The 16487-nt window shown below is 36.8% G+C and overlaps 1 protein-coding gene and 1 long non-coding RNA gene across 4 annotated transcripts in view; both read right to left on the reverse strand.

The window, feature by feature from the left end:
- brf1b (BRF1 RNA polymerase III transcription initiation factor subunit b) overlaps nucleotides 1-16487 on the reverse strand; it is a 329557-nt gene that overhangs the window by 68083 nt on the left and 244987 nt on the right. For all 3 annotated transcript variants that reach the window (XM_028822170.2, XM_028822169.2, XM_051920111.1), the window contains 4 exons: nucleotides 3868-3929; nucleotides 1745-1826; nucleotides 1579-1634; nucleotides 770-1029 (listed from right to left, as the gene is read on the reverse strand). In XM_028822170.2, the coding sequence (XP_028678003.1) occupies nucleotides 770-1029; nucleotides 1579-1634; nucleotides 1745-1826; nucleotides 3868-3929 (460 nt within the window). The remainder of the gene's footprint in view (nucleotides 1-769; nucleotides 1030-1578; nucleotides 1635-1744; nucleotides 1827-3867; nucleotides 3930-16487) is intronic.
- Nucleotides 4566-5677, reverse strand: LOC127526074 (uncharacterized). Its single transcript, XR_007933694.1, has 2 exons — nucleotides 5295-5677; nucleotides 4566-4725 (listed from the first exon to the last, which is right to left on the reverse strand). It is a non-coding gene; the product is annotated as an uncharacterized LOC127526074 (long non-coding RNA).

Consider the following 16487-nt stretch of genomic DNA (forward strand, 5'->3'; position numbering starts at 1 on the left):
TCCCTCCAGCGTGTCCTGGGTCTTCCCCGGGGCCTCCTCCCGGTTAGACGTGCCCGGAACACCTCACCAGGGAGGCATCCTGATCAGATGCCCGAGCCACCTCATCTGACTCCTCTTGATGCGGAGGAGCATCGGCTCTACTCTGAGCCCCTCCCGGATGACTGAGCTTCTAACCCTATCTTTAAGGGAAAGCCCAGACACCCTGCGGAGGAAACTCATTTCAGCCGCTTGTATTCGCGATCTCGTTCTTTCGGTCACTACTCATAGCTCATGACCATAGGTGAGGGTAGGAACATAGATCGACTGGTAAATTGAGAGCTTCGCCTTGTGGCTCAGCTCCTTTTTCACCATGACAGACCGATGCAGAGCCCTCATTACTGTGGATGCCGCATCTACAGGCACTAACAATAAATAATCTTGATTAACGTGAAATGAATTTACCTTATTGCACACAAGAGTACCAATTTGTTAATCCATAACTTATTATAAGTGTATGTCTGTACACTTTTGTCCAACAAAAACATTGAAACAAAATGACCACACAATTCTGATTCTAATAGGCACAACGAATACTGCTCAAAAATGTCCATCACAAAGAACTTTTCTTTATATCCAAGAAATTGTCTGAGAAATGACTCTCTATTTATAACAGAAATTACATAAAAAAACTAAAATTATTGGACAGAAATCACTCAATGATGATGTTCACCACATGGTTACAGATAACATGTTGCATAATACGTAGAAGGTTTGCATTACATTAACTTACCTCTTCCCCATGTTGCTAACTGGAGTAGAGATATCTCGGTTGTTGTTTGTTGATCTCCTGCGTGTAGCAGATTTCTTTGCACTACCACTGTGAATGATGCCATCTTGCTCATGATTGGGAGTGCCACCCCCTTTGTTAAGGTCTCTTAGCACATCATAATTAATTTTGCTTGAGATCTTCTTCTGTTCCAACATCTTCTCAATAGCTTCCCCTGCTGTGCTGGCACGGATGGGTTCACGCTTTTTAGAAGATTTCTTGGGCTTTACCAAAAAGAAAAAAACTGTGGTGATCATTATTGTGTATAGATTGGTCAAAGAGTTTAACCTTCTGTGACTCAAACAGATTTCAATGACTGTCAACAATGACACACATTCATTTAAATAGTAAATTATAAAATAATGTTGGGCTAAGATGCAAGAAACTACGTAGCTATTACATGTTGAACATTGCAGTAAGAAACACATTTTAATATTATCAAAGTCTATAATTCAGAGTGGCAGCCGAAAAACACCAATCTTTTAAGAAGTTATGACTAAGCCTGGAATATCTTTCAGCTGTAACCCTTCCTTTGCAGAAATCCTGTAAATATACATTTAAGCAATTCTAGAAATGAAGTGGCAGGGAAAGCAAGACATTTTCTTGTGTTGTGTGCAGCTAAAGTGAACTCTCTCATCTTCAAAAACTAATGGAATAAACAAGAGGCAGACTAGGTTATGGTTTACATACAATTAAAATATGTATGCAGGGTATTTATTGAGCCTCATCTACTGAACCTGTCTTTATAATTTAGAATGGTTTTAATTATTTACCTTATGCTCCTTATATATTCCAAGCTCTTTTTCCTTTGCAATTCTCTCCTCTTTTTCTGAAAGGGAAAAAACACAAACTGAACTTAATTAAGTGCACGCTCTAGGGGTTATTAATTATTAATTTGTTTGTAGTACACAACACGAAGGGGCTCTACATGCCACTTACCTTTCTGTTCCTTCAGGTAATCAGCATTTTCCTTCATCCACAGCTCAGTTTTAATTTTGATTTCGCTTTCATTAAGAAGATACTAGAAAGAAAAAGGACCCACAGGTAACCACCTTAGCCAAGAGTCTATGGCTTTAACACAGAGCTGCCTGCTGTTATTCTCTAAAGAAAACTTCTTAGATATTCTGCAAAGAGAGTGGTGACTTTTAAAGTTATCACACATTCAAAAGTATGTGACAGAATTTTTTCTGCTAGATTAGAAATTTACCCTTTCAGGTCCCCAGTTTCGATGCTCATGTAGTTTTGATTTTTTTCTTTATTTGTTCTCATGTGATCTGAAAACCTTGAAATAAACCACAGCTTTTCACTGAAGGAATGGCCTGTGTTTCTAAAATTACAATTGTCCATGACATTACACACATTGTTAACATATAAAAAGAAGCACTTACTTTTACATAATTTACAATTGTACTCAGAAGCTGTGCACAACTTAATGCTTACAAACAATTCAGGATGTATTAAAGTGGATTTTTACAAACAGATGACAGAACGCTTATAAATGTGCATTATGTATTCTATCTTAGGCTGTGTCACTAGAGATAAAGTGAAGAAAACTCTGTTGCTGCAGCACAGTTATCTCTTAGTATAACCCTACAGATGATGATCAAATTTCTTACTATGAGCCCGAGTGAGGAGTTGACTGCTTCAGCTATAGTTACCTTGCCCAATTAATATGGATGGATGGAGAGTTAATACTTGTATCAGCCATAAAAGCCTAGCCTGCTAGAATATTATATTTCACCTTGTTTAAATTAGGTACCACAAATCCTAACCTGTCTTACCTGTCCCCCATCATATAACCTACTTTACCAAGGACCTTTGTGTTGGTGGATCACATTTCATGGTCTGAAAGTAATTATATGGCATAAGTCTTAACATATCCCATTGACATCAAGGTTAAAATGAAAATTTTAAGTTTGGAAATGTAGCAGTGCCTTTGTAAAACTTTGCTTTTATTAGAGTGTATAGTACTGGTTAGTTGGCCAGTAGTGGAATACAAAGTTTTCACTTTTCAAACACTGTAAGCCTATCTCCCTATCAGTGTTTTATTTTATTAATTAAATAATGGACTAACTCTTTATGATTTGTAGTACACAATTATGAGAATGAACCACTTTGAAAAAAGGTGTCTTGTGCATTTAATTTCTCTGACATCCTGAATGGGCATAATTTATTCAAGAGGGAGAATCTCAATTCCATTAAATATCACTTTCAGCAAGACATCTACTTTTTATTTACTTTAGCAATTTTAGGGTTCTCACTAAACCAAGCACACAAGAGTCAGATTTCATTTGACTAGTTTGTTGTCTTTATTAGCCTAGCTAAAGTAGAATAAGAAAATGGATGTCTGAAAGCATGAAATAATACTAAGTGAACATCAAATAACAAATTATCCTATGGCATCTTCCTTTTGGAAACAACAAAACTGCACTTTACAAATAAATTTCTAATTTAACAGGAAAAAGCTTTCCAGATCTGAATTAATGAATGTTACCAGTGATATGCTTAAAGGCACAGTATGCATTATCCATATGGTAGTTGTGGCTGGCGTGCGTCTTTAAATTGAAACAGGTGACTTCATGCAAAAAAAAAAAAAAAAAATACTGAAGAATCGGTGCCAGAAATCCCTATGAGGGCAGGTCTATTTCCTATCCCTTCTTAATAGTACATTAATGCTACTTCTTTTTATTGATAGACCCTGTAAAAATAAGTTTAATTAAAAGATGAAATTCTTTCATGTCAAAGACTATGACAAGCAATATTATATTTATATACAACATGTAATTTTGGACATATTAATAGAAAAATAAAATATGAAATGTATTATGTAAATTTCATATTAATTTGCTTGTGAAAGAAATGACAGTACTGTATATATTAAAAGGCATTAAAGAGTTAGGTCAGTACACATATAAATTATAATGTAATTTATTCTTCTCTATTGGTTTCTTTTCAGATGGTCTTTTCTTTCTAGAACTGGTATTGCTACAGCAAATGTGATACTCAACTGCCAACTGAACAAAATTCACTTCACATTTACAAATTTCCAATTATGTACTTACTCTCTCAATTTCACTATCATCGATCCCATTCAGATCCAGTTCACCATTTTCACCATTTTCTTCTGTTTAAAAGAATAAATAAATAAATAAAACAATAAAAGAAATGTTTACAATCGTTGAAGGTTCAATCAGTTATTTTCCATCACACACCATTTCTAAAATGGGACACTTTTCATTTCATCTACTGTGTAAGCTACATTCCCGAATACTGTACATCTCCACAATCTAACTAGCTGGTCACATTGGAGACATTATATTATATTATATTATATTATATTATATATATATGGCATTCGTAGTCTGAATCACAATCTGATTGTATGGGTGGTTACCTACCAGGTAACACTTGTGGTTGGACAGCAAATCGGCTAACATCCGCCACGGTGCCCTCTTTCAGTTGCGAGAAACAGATCATAGAATGGTTGAAATAGTTTTACTGTCAAATAATGTAATGAGTACGCAACATGTGTTTTAATTCTGGGCACATCAAGCGTACACACTCACTGCATACCCCTCTCGGGGAACCGAACCTCGGACGTCAGCGCCAGAGGCGAAGCCTCTAATGTTGCGCCACGGCGTGTGCTTCGTTCATTTGACAGCATGTAGATTGGGGTACGCCTGATGAGACCAGAATTAGGGCGAAACACGTGTCGCGTACTCTTTGCATTATTTGCCAGTAAAATTATTTCAACTATATCATATATATATATATATATATACATACACACACACACACACACACACAGTGGTACCTCGGTATACGTCTGCTTTGGAATAAGTCCAACTTGGTATACGTCCTGTTTGGACGCGAAAAAGTTTGCTTGGTATACGACCTTTGTTTGGAATACGACTTGCGTGCTAGAACACCGCGTGTGGTATAGCGGGTCCGTGGCTTCAAAAAAAAGGGCCAGGTTTTAACCTGTATAGCCGTGTCGTTCTCCGTGGGTGCGATTGCACGACCGTGGGGGAGTTAATGAGGAAGTTGGAGCGAGTTGCACCTGCACAGGTGGGCTGTGATCGGGAAGAGTGAGACTGCATTTTTAACCTTGGATTTTATCTGATTTATTTATTGTTGTTTTTATCCCCAGAGAACACTTGTTTTTATGGATATTTATTAAATAATTATTTATTGAAACCATAAGCACTGCACTATTTGTTTGGACACTGATTTTTGTTTTAAATAAAAGCACCTGGCATTCTTTCACTATCTCCCTGCATCATTTGAGAATTGTCCTCATTTGTCAGCTCATCTCTGTGACATTACCGACACTGTCGGGTTCAGGGCTCCCCGTAACGACGTATGGGAGCGTGGAGCGGACCTTCATCGTCACACTGCGCGCTACCCTACGCTGCCCACAAACATCAGTACGCCTGTTGCTAGCATTCAGTGAACAATCCGCGCGCTACCCTTGTTTACCTCTCTCGACACAAAGCCACGACTGCCCATGAGCGTAAGTACGCCGGTTACTAGCATTCAGTGAACAACCCGCGCTATAACTTTGTGAATTTTCCCATGATTTTGTGTTTTTTCGCGTAAATTTGAATTGATTGTTGAAAAGTATGAAGGTGGCATGCGTATCTGGGGCCTGGCTGCTGCATACCGTATGCCGAGAATGACGGTATGTATGATTGTGAAAAACAAAGACGTTATTAAAAACTAAAGTGAGGTTAAATTTTCATTTATTTCATCTAATTGCTTTTGTATTTATGTATTTTAGTATTAAGCAGTGTTTAAATTATTTTATACAACCCCATCAATGTATAATATGCCAATAACAATAGGATTTTTTTTCATGGGAACGGATTAATCATTTTACCTTTATTTCTTATGGGAAAAAATTGTTTGACTTATGCCAAACAGGACGTATACCAAAGGATCTGGAACGGATTAAGGATGTACTATATACCGAGGTACCACTGTGTGTGTGTGTGTATGTATATATATATATATATATATATATATATATATATAAAAAATAAACTGTTTAGCTGCATCTTACTTATTTATTTGCTGATGCAGCTTATTCAGACCTGGATGTTAGCCAGCTATGATATATTAACACAAACAAGAGTGTTGCATGATAAACAGATTACAGCAAGTGACCATAAACAAAACGGCTGTGTCGAACTGAGCTTAATAAGTAAGTAAGCTTAAATGCACCATATGCTAATCATAATAAAGACATAGCAGCCTATTAGTGTTTCCATTAATAAGCTATTCTAAATGCAGCAATAGGAGCTTTGTGGCATGGATCCTACATTGACTAATATAAGAAATAGCCAGTTTATCATTTGGAGGACTGTTGCAATTTGCTTGAAAACCTACACTGTCATATATTGAAAGAAATATGTCTTAATAGTGCACTTGAGGGTCTAAGGAAAGTTAAAAAAATGAAATGACCACAAACATAAAGGAAACTAGTAATCACACAGGCTACTTTTCCGCCAGTTCATGTTGAATACACTTGAAAAAGTCATGTTTAATAGAATTTTCTGGCACTCATAATATCCTTAGGCAAGAGAGATATGAAGAATTAAATACACCCCTCAAAAATGTTGTACACCTTTTACCCAATGTAAAACTGCAAAAATCTCATTCTACATCAAGGATTATAATCAGATAACTACGGATAACTTAAATTATATTCAAAGACTGCACTTTCTAACGAACCTATCCATGATATTTAAGAACAAAGTATAGCAACATATATATTAAGTTTCTAAACTCTTTTGGGGCTCTTGAGACTCCCCCAAACCCATCCCCCCCAGCAGGACGACACGCTGATGAGTGTCCCGAAGCGATCATCGTGTCTGTAGAAGACATGCTATCAATTGCTGGAGTAACTGTAGGCTCCCAGCACTGTAGCAGCTCGCCGCAAAAGCAAATCTGAAAAGATTGCGGTCATGCTATGAGCACCTGCTGTCGATGGGTGATGCAAGGAACAATATAAATGCAGGGAACAGTATTACTTGGCCACTAACCTGGCCACGACCATGCCTGACAGCTGTGTCTGTGTTTAGGAGAGTGGTAGATTCCGCTACAATAAATGTGCTTTTCCTGTTTTAAGAAGAATAAAAGATGGTTTTGCTAAAGTACTGAGACTCAGCCTTTTATTTTGGGGTGCAAGACAGGGACTTGTATATACTGTATATACACATACAAATATACACATTTTTTTTGTAATTATAAAGGGTGGGGAACACATCAATGTAATTTGGAGTCTCTCCCTTTAATATGAATGTATCAATGATGAAACTTCAAATGCCTAAATGTTGAAAATTAAGATAATGCCAAAACTTTACAGGAAACCTTGTTCAAAATAGTTTGAACATACACATGCACACATTTTTCACATTAATGACTGACAGCAATTATTTGTGGCATTATGTAATTACCAAAATATACTTTTGACAACAATAATATAGTGCAGGATAATCACAACTCCAACATGGTAAAATGTTATTTTTTGAGAGCACATTTGTATAAAATATCCCACCAGACGTTTACAAAGTAAAGGCATGTAATTAAAAAAAAAAAAAATTCTATTGTTCATAACATGACTAATGTTCGATGCTCTTAAAAATGTAAGTCAACTAAAAATGAAAATAAACCCATAATAAAGTATAAATTTAAGTAAAAGAGTAAGTGTGAATGTGGCTACATTTACAAGTAAAAGATGCAATGTTCTTATATAAATTTAAAAAAATACATGTTTAGCTTTAACTTGTGTTTCTGGAAAGAAATTACTAACAATTAATTGGTCACTATGTATTGGAGCTATTTAAACAAAAAATGAAAACAGAATAAAATGGATCTTACTAACACTTGTATGGCAAGTTTAAACTAATGATTGGTATAAATATAATAAGTTATTTACAACATTTGTTATTTTTTGAAAAAGGTGCTAGTACACTTCTGCTAGGCACTATTACAAGAAAATAAACACACTGCTTTGCAGTAAAAAGGAGCAATATGGTTAATTACTATAAGATAATATAGTAGCAATAAAAATAAAAAAAATAAAAATACCCTGATGCAAAAATGCGTAAACACAATGAAGTGATATGTATATGGAAGAGAGCTAAATGGTGAATGACAGAGTTCAATTAAATGAAGAGAGAAATCAGTGTATTAATTTTTATCCTAACTTGTTTAAATTACGAAAAGAGAACAGGATGCTGCTATTTTGTATATAATCCAAATTGACTTTTTCACTCACAAAATCTCATGGAGAGAAAATATATTCGAAACATGACACAAGGTACTAAAATGAAATAATAACCTACAATAACTCAGTAATTCTTGTAAAGGAGACATTTGGAAGGTTTTATTGGCTTAATTAAAAAAGTACAATATCTGTGTCAAAACTGCTGATTGTTCTTTTTGTGGCCAATGGATACTGGCACAATTTTTTTTCCGAAATGCCTACTCTACTAATGTGAACTTCTGAAAGTCAAACAGCTTTTGTTTTATTACTGAAAAAAAATGTACAAAGAGAACTGGTCACATTAAATAGGATTATTAGCTAGGTAAATATCAAGTGGAAAATACTGTCAAAAATACAGTTAAATCACAAAACTAAACAGATAAAGGCTGTCATATACAAGATTAAAAAGGGGAGATTTAGTAAATGTCTGCACAATATATGCCTACGATTTATTAGACATAGTAAATTCACTTCTTGTATTCTTAAGCATCTTTGATTTCAAAACAGAACAAGGCATATCAAAACTTACAAATTGGTATGTTCATGTTTATTTGAACATTTCTGATTTTGGTGAAAACAAAACAAATGAGAAACACTGATTCACTGTAGGACCTAACTATCTATACTTTCTTGGCCTGATAATGTGTCTCAGAGATGCAGGTAACCTATCTACTTGAGACTAATCATGTTTATACCCGAAAACAAGCGTCACAGGTAATTAATTCAGGACAAGTGGACCAATGATAATGTCTCTCAGGATATTGCTTGAGGGGACAGAGCTGAAATATTACAGTAATTTAATGTAGCTTTCAGTAATCTACACCTAAACAGATGTTCATTGTTTAACTGCTGTAAAAGGAGGAAAAAAAAAAAATCAAAGGACACTTTCCTAATGGTAGTACTGTCTTTTCTAGGTTTAATGTCTACCCGGCCCGAACCACCAAACACAGGGATACTCTAACAGCAAGGCCAAAGAACCTCTTAATAAACTCCTGTGTTACTAAAATGGATATTGGAATGTGTGGGGGCCACCATATAATGACCTTTAAAATGGTAAGGGGGATACAGCCCAAGCTATAAAAGCTACAAAACAGGTGGCACAGTAGTGCTTTAACTCATTCATATAAACAGACAGACAGCTGAGGACTGATCAGCACACTCTCAACCGGTATAAAGGCTCTTGAAGAGGACAGCCTCAGTTTAATGGCATCTGCCTCCAAGCTCATACAAACAATCATCTTTACAACAATGATTACACCCATCTTGGTCACATCGAAATGTATATCAATATAACCAGTTCAGTCACAATTTATTATTTTTCTATGCATTTTTCAATAAATTTAGCTCACAAATCACATATGTTCTATATCAGTCATTTGGGTCTATTCTTTAAAAAGGCACAACATCAAAGATATGAGTGTTGATATTAACATCAATCGTTTTAGTTGTTATCAGTTCCCTCTATTAGAAATTAATAGAAGAATCAACCTGCTCTTGTGGAGGTCCAGATAATACTTCAGACATTTGGATTTCTGAATTATGCATTTGTTTGCTATAAAAAAGATTAACAGCAACACATGAACACTTGAGTGAAGGCACCAAGAAATCCAAATGTCAAAGCATTAATACATGGGTTTAGTTAGAGACAGACAATAGATTAACCAATTGTACCTCAAATGTTGTATGTCACCTTGGACAAAGGCATGAATCAAATAAGTAAATGCAAACATGGTTTAAAATAAGTGCAGCACATTTGACAAAATTAGACTGTGAAGAACACACAAAATAGAGGGGTGGTTACTATACTTTATTTATTTAAATTAAAAACTGTATCCCTTTGACATGAGTGAAAATCACAGTGAATGTTGTGAGTGGGACTGATAACAGGTCCTCTGAGATTTTTTGTGCACTAATAGGAATATGCATATTTCATACAACATTGATTTATTAACTCATGACTGCATGGGCTGCATGAAACTCTTTCTTCATGTGAGTAACAGTGTGATGAAGGTCAGTCAGGATAAAATATATATTATACATACACTATACAATATGTGGGAGATATAGAGAAATGGATTGTCATCTCTAAATATGATAAATGCCACTAGTGTACAAAGTCAACTGACTGACAATGCGATGCCACACTGCAATCATATTTTAGAAAAAATATGTTATGATGTCTACTTTTTTTTCACAATGCAATAAACATCACTTTCCTTTTATTACAAACACACTTTGAGCCAATCAGTACGTTCCAAATATCCTACATACTCTTAACAGTGTGAGATTTCCTGTTTGGCAGCACTAACTGTGTGCTTCATTTATTTTGATTAAGTTACTTATTTATTTATTGGTAGTTATTGCTAATGAGCAGGACGCACATAATCCTAGTGAGTTGTCAGCTTTTCTGAGGTATTGTTTAGAAGCTGGTTGATTCTTAACAATACATACACCTTATACTGAAACAAATATACTAAAATACCCTGTTATAGTTAAATTCATATACACAGGCATTTAATAGTGGAAATTATACTGGACTAAGAGTATTAAACTTGTGCTAATATGATTATGTTAAACAGGTATTTGCAAATTAATAACTGGAAAATCAAGGAGGTTGTAAATTTGCATGAATTTTTTTTCTGACCAATGTTTCAGTGTGGAATGTATGTATGGTTAAAAAAGACTTCTGTCAGTCTTTGTGATTTTCTGTGCTGTAGATGTCTGAAGGCTATTTTTGTTCTTGCTAATAATTTATTTTAATTAGTAGTTGACTCTTATTGGTAAATTTTTTATTGAATATATTTTTATATCTTTTTTAACCTGTAGTCACTCCTTAAGTGGATATTTTTATTTGGCCAAGAAGGAAAAAAGCTTTTGTCAGAAAAATGACACCTCCTAGATTTATGTCTGAAAGTTAAATGTTTCAATATAGATTTATGAAACCTGCAGAACTTTATATTGTCAATATTCTCCATTGCATTAGGTTGCAGTAAAAAAAAAGGTTGTTTTCCTTAATTTAACTTAAATGTAAATATAGTATTTTGTAGTGAAACTCTTCTCACACTCACACACACACACACACACACACACACACACACACACACACACACAGATCTTCTTAAGATAATGTGTGATATTTTGACATCAGTTAATGAATAAATAAACAATGTCCACACTAGATAACTTGGGACACGCATTAAAAGCTCATATTTTCTTTTTTTTTAATAATTTACTGATTTTATAATTGTACTACAATGAATATATTGCAAATGAACAAATTAGACACAATTATTCATTAAATGTATTATCCAAAAGTAACATCCAAATTCTACATTGTAATCAAATACTGTAATAATAATAAAAAATAATAATGAATATTTTCTCTGGGATCATAATCACCTTGACTTTGTTCATATACATGTTTATATAACTGGATGAGATACACTACTTCTCTGAACATACACTACAAATGAGACAGTGAGGAATGCCTTAAGTGAGGATCTCCCATGCCTGTAGATCAGTGAATTGAGTGCACATGCACCATGGAGTAAGTTTCTTTAAACAGCATTCATATAGCACAAAAGGCAAGTTTCAACAACACAGCTTAAGACAGAAATAAAAAGAGACATCAGATATAAAATGGTGCTAAAGCAGCAGTTCCCAGCTTCTCTATGCCCCGTACCCGTAGAAAATTAATTAAATTTGATTTAAGCTAGCACACCTTACAAAATTAATATCACATCTGAAGATGAGGAAGTCAAATTTCTAATATTTGAACCACATACAGTACTGTGGGTGAACATATTTAACTAAAATAAATAAGCTTTTAACCCAGTGCATAAAATTTTAATTGAGCAATTAACCTTGATAAATCTCAGTCTTGTAAATGTGTCCTTTGTAAAGCTTTAGACACTCAATTGACAATCCAGGGGTTGAGATATCCCACAAAGCAGCAAGTGCCACAAGGAAATGACTTATGATAAAGTGGTTTGGCAGATTGGAGACCCTCCCGAAGCAATGGGTGCTGGCACGTTGCCAAACAATGAAACACAGTCGATGAGCTTTCTACCCCAAATTACATATGTACTGCAGCACAAAAACAGATGAACTGCACCATTAAAATTGCTGCGCAATTGTCAGGCCCACTAGAATCAGTAATCACTGACATTTCACGATCAGGGCTTGTACAGGGTGCCTTGTGTGTTGTCTCAAGTATATGCTCTGACCGTGGTGAGTAATGTCTCGGTGAGGGAGGAATTTTATTCACAACTTCGCTTGGTGGTTGATGGGTGCCCATGAGGCGACACTCCTCTGGTCATGGGTGATTTCAAAGTGACCAATGGCACGGACAGGGTTGGCTGTGAGGATTGTTTCAGTCCTCATGGGTCTGGTAACCGGAGTGAAAGATGCTCTATGTTCCTTGACTTTGCAAAAGGTCAGGGGCTGCGGGTCGCTGGATCCTGGTTCCAGCACCCTGAGTCACTGAGACTTGTTGTTGCTACTCTGAAGATCTGGCTTAAGTACAGAAGGCTACTACCTACTAGGAGAATGAGGCTGGACCTGGCCAGACTCCAAAATCAAGCTGTTTCTAATGGGTTTGCATGAAGTTTGTTTGAAGAACTTACAGACTTGGGTACAAATGCTGATCCTTATGTGAAGTGTGAGACCTTCCGTGACAAAACCCTGAAGGTTGCTGAGTGTTGCATTGGTGTTACCAGTGTACCCAGTAGGTGGTGTTTCAACTTGCAGGGCACCCTGGATATCATCGAGAGGAGTCACAGCACACAGCTTGATGGCAACTCCGGTTTGTACCTGGAACTGAAAAGGACAGCTGCAAGGGCTCTGAGGGCAGATAAGGTGTTTGTTAGAGGAATCTGTGAGCAGGTGACACTCCACCTATGGTTGAGTGACTCACGTCTTGCTTACAGAGGAATCTAGGCTTTACACACATCCATATCCAAATGTTTCTTGGAGAGTTGCAATCAGGGCAGGTGATGGAACAGTCCTTACGGATGACGCTGCAATTGTGCCCCGCTGGGCTGGGTATTTTGAGCAGGTGTTTAAAGCTGATCCTCTGGCTATGACGTTGGACATCTCTGGGTCCACGGTTCTTGTGGCTGATCCTCCAAATAGATGTGAACCACTCAGTCTCACTGAGATTGCACAGGTGGTGAACCAACGGAGGGTAGGGAAGGCTGCAAGGATCTGTGGTATGCAGGGTGAACTTTCCCAAGCTGGTGGTAAGGCTGTCCTCCATGCATTGCAAGCAATCATTGATTCCATTTGGGAGACAGGCATCATCCTAGCTGACTGAAAAATGGGGTGATTGCCTGGACTGCAACAACTACAGGGAGATAACGCTACTCTTGGTGCCAGGTAAGGTACTTGCTAGGGTCATTCTCAATAGGATCCGTGATCGCTTGCTCATCTACCAGAACAGATCTGGTTTTATGCCTAAGAAGTCTTTCATTGACTGCATCCTGGCATTGAGGGTTCTCATAGAGCGTAAACATGAATAACGGCAGAGTTTTTTTGCAGCCTTTGTTGATTTTCATAAAGCGTTCGACTCAGTTGATTGAGCTAACCTGTGGGGCACCCTGAGACTTTGCAGGATCTTCCCAAAGTTGCTGGACATTATGGCTGGCCCCTACAATGGTACTGTGAGTGCTTGGCAGAATGGAGGCAAAACCTCTGCGTTTTTCCTAGTTGATTCTGGTCTTCATCAGGGGTGTGTTCTTGCTTCTACTCTGTTCACTGATCTTGACTTTGCCGACAATGCTGTGATCTTCGTGGAGTCAATGGAGGATCTGATCAGGGGTCTCGAGAAACTGAGTGAGGAGTTTGTGTATCTGGGCTTACGAGTGTCCTGGATAAAAACCAAGATACAGGTCTTTAATGACCTCCTGGGCACAGCCGTCAGCTGTGTGTCTGTCTGCAGAGAAGAGTGTTTTCCTTGTCGAGAAGTTTACTTACCTCAGCTGGGACATTCATGTCTTTGGTGTTTCTACCTATGAAGTCAGTAGATGAATTAGGAAAACATGAGGTCGCTGGAAAGGGGTGTGTGGTGCTCCTGATATCTTTAGAAGACTTTAGAGTCCTGGTGCTTCCTGTTTTGTGATATAGTTGTGAGACATGGACGCTGTCCAGTGACCCGAGAAAAAGACTGGACTCCTTTAATACTGTGTCTCTTTGGAGAATTCTTGGGTACCACTGGTTTGACTTTGTGTCAAATGAGTGGTTGCTCATGGAGTCATGAATGAGGCACATTACCTTCATTGTGTGGGAGTGTCAGTTGCGGCACTATGGCAATATGTCACGATTCTCTGAGTGTGATCTGGCTCACAGGATCCTCGTTGTTGAGGACTTGCATGGCTGGACCAGGCCAAGGGGACATCCATGTTAACACCTGGTTGAGGCAGATTGATGGTCATTTCCAGGGGGTGGGCCTACCCAAGGGATCCTGAGCCATTTTGTCATGGGGTGTGTGCAGCAACATGCTATAACAGTGTGTGTTCCACAACCTGACCTGCTTGCACAAAAAATCTATACTAGACCTCACCCTTCTCTATTGATTATTGCAAGGTCCGAAAAAGTTTAGTCTTTACGAGCGCACTGCCCACAGCAAGGAACCTGTGGCTCATTCACAGATGACAATTGCATGTACATAGCATAGAACAGGAACAGTAACTAATAAATGACCTACAAATGATGGCACACTGCAAGACACCGATTACATCACAATAAAGTCAGAATAATGCACCTCACTCAATTTTGGTGAACTGCGACACAGCCTTCCTCTTTGTCGCACCCCCTGAAATGCCATCTTGCACCCCCGGGGATACGGAAACTCCAAGGTTGGGAAGCCCTGTGCTGAAGCAACCCTTCACAATTAAAAAAGAGAGTTAAAGGTAATATAAAAACATACACTGAACAGGATTAAAAGTTACTACCAAAATCTACAGTATAATATGAAAAATAAAATTTGCAAAGAATGTTTTTTATCAAGTAAAAACAAGTTTTATCATTTAAATAAAGTACTAAAATATACTTTTAATTGGATATTTCTGAAGTTTCTTTCCATAATGTTGAAAAAAATATCCCTGCTCTCATCAAATAAGAAAAAAAGGATGAAAATAGCCAAGGTTTTACACTTCTTCAAAAACTATACAATTATGAAGCTTGAGACATCTTTAATTTGAAAGAGTTTCAATATAACTCCTTTAAAAGATTATGGGTTAACATGTGGCCAATGGAAAATTTAAAATCTTTAATAAAGCTGGTCTGATGTGGTTTTGATGGTTTCTCTGTGAGGTGTAGCATTTCAGGGATTCTCTGATAGAAAAAGGAAGATGCTGCAGGGTGCAAGTAAATCTGTTCAAACTTCAAAACTGAAGGCTGTCTCTCAACTCATCTTTGTTCTTTTGTAAAAAGAAAATGTCTTGGCTAAAGATCAGTTATAGGTTATATATGCACACTTCAAAGTGCAACTAGTAACTGGAGTATAGTTAATTCAGGGACTTCGGCCTAAGTCCAGTCACTGACAAAGAGTTGAAATTGAATACCAGCTTCACCAAAGCACTCTCCTCACACCATTGCATGACAATGAAATGTCATAATTCAGTATACTACACTATATTAAATCTGACATGATGCTTATGGTAACAGTCTTTTGTTTAAACATAGGCCATATTAGCTTTTCTAATGGCTTTGATGTTGACATATCTGTAATTTGTAGTGAAAAGAATGAAGTATTCCCATATTAATTGCCTTAGTAGAAATGAGGGGGAAAAAAATAGCAAATGTAACTTAACATCTGTTTTTAATACGCTTAGAAATAGTTATGTACTTGTTAACAGTGTGACCATGAAAATGAAATGATAAAATGAACAATGTGTTACCTTTCACAGTGGTTTTGTATTAAACGACAGTGTTAGTGGGATAATTAAAATAAATCATTCAAGCCTGTCTACAGGACAGTTCATATCCACGCTGGTATTTGTCCATTTCCGTGAATCGTGTGCAGCATGGTAAAAGTGGTGGGGCTTTTTCCAAGTGTGTCACCCATTAGTACATAACCTGGGCATTTCATATTTGAAGTATTTTGTATCTAAGCTGGGAGTGAGTCGGAAAACTGAAATATCACTTCTCTACCTCATTTTTCCATTCCTTTTTCTTTCTGTGTATCTAGTGGAGTTAAGCCACTAACACCTTTATGTTAACCAATACACATTATTAATTAATACAAAGTTCAAGTAAAATAGTTACTGTATATCACATACTAACCACATGAATGTTTCAGGAAACAGAATAGCTTACAACAGAAAGTATTAAAATAACTGCTCTCCTATTTGAGTTCAAGTCCTTACAAGCCTCTACAAGGAAGTTGCTTTCAGAGAGCTGTGGATTCCCAGG

The sequence above is a fragment of the Erpetoichthys calabaricus genome, chromosome 16 (assembly GCF_900747795.2).
Source record: "Erpetoichthys calabaricus chromosome 16, fErpCal1.3, whole genome shotgun sequence".
Lineage (NCBI taxonomy): Eukaryota > Metazoa > Chordata > Cladistia > Polypteriformes > Polypteridae > Erpetoichthys > Erpetoichthys calabaricus.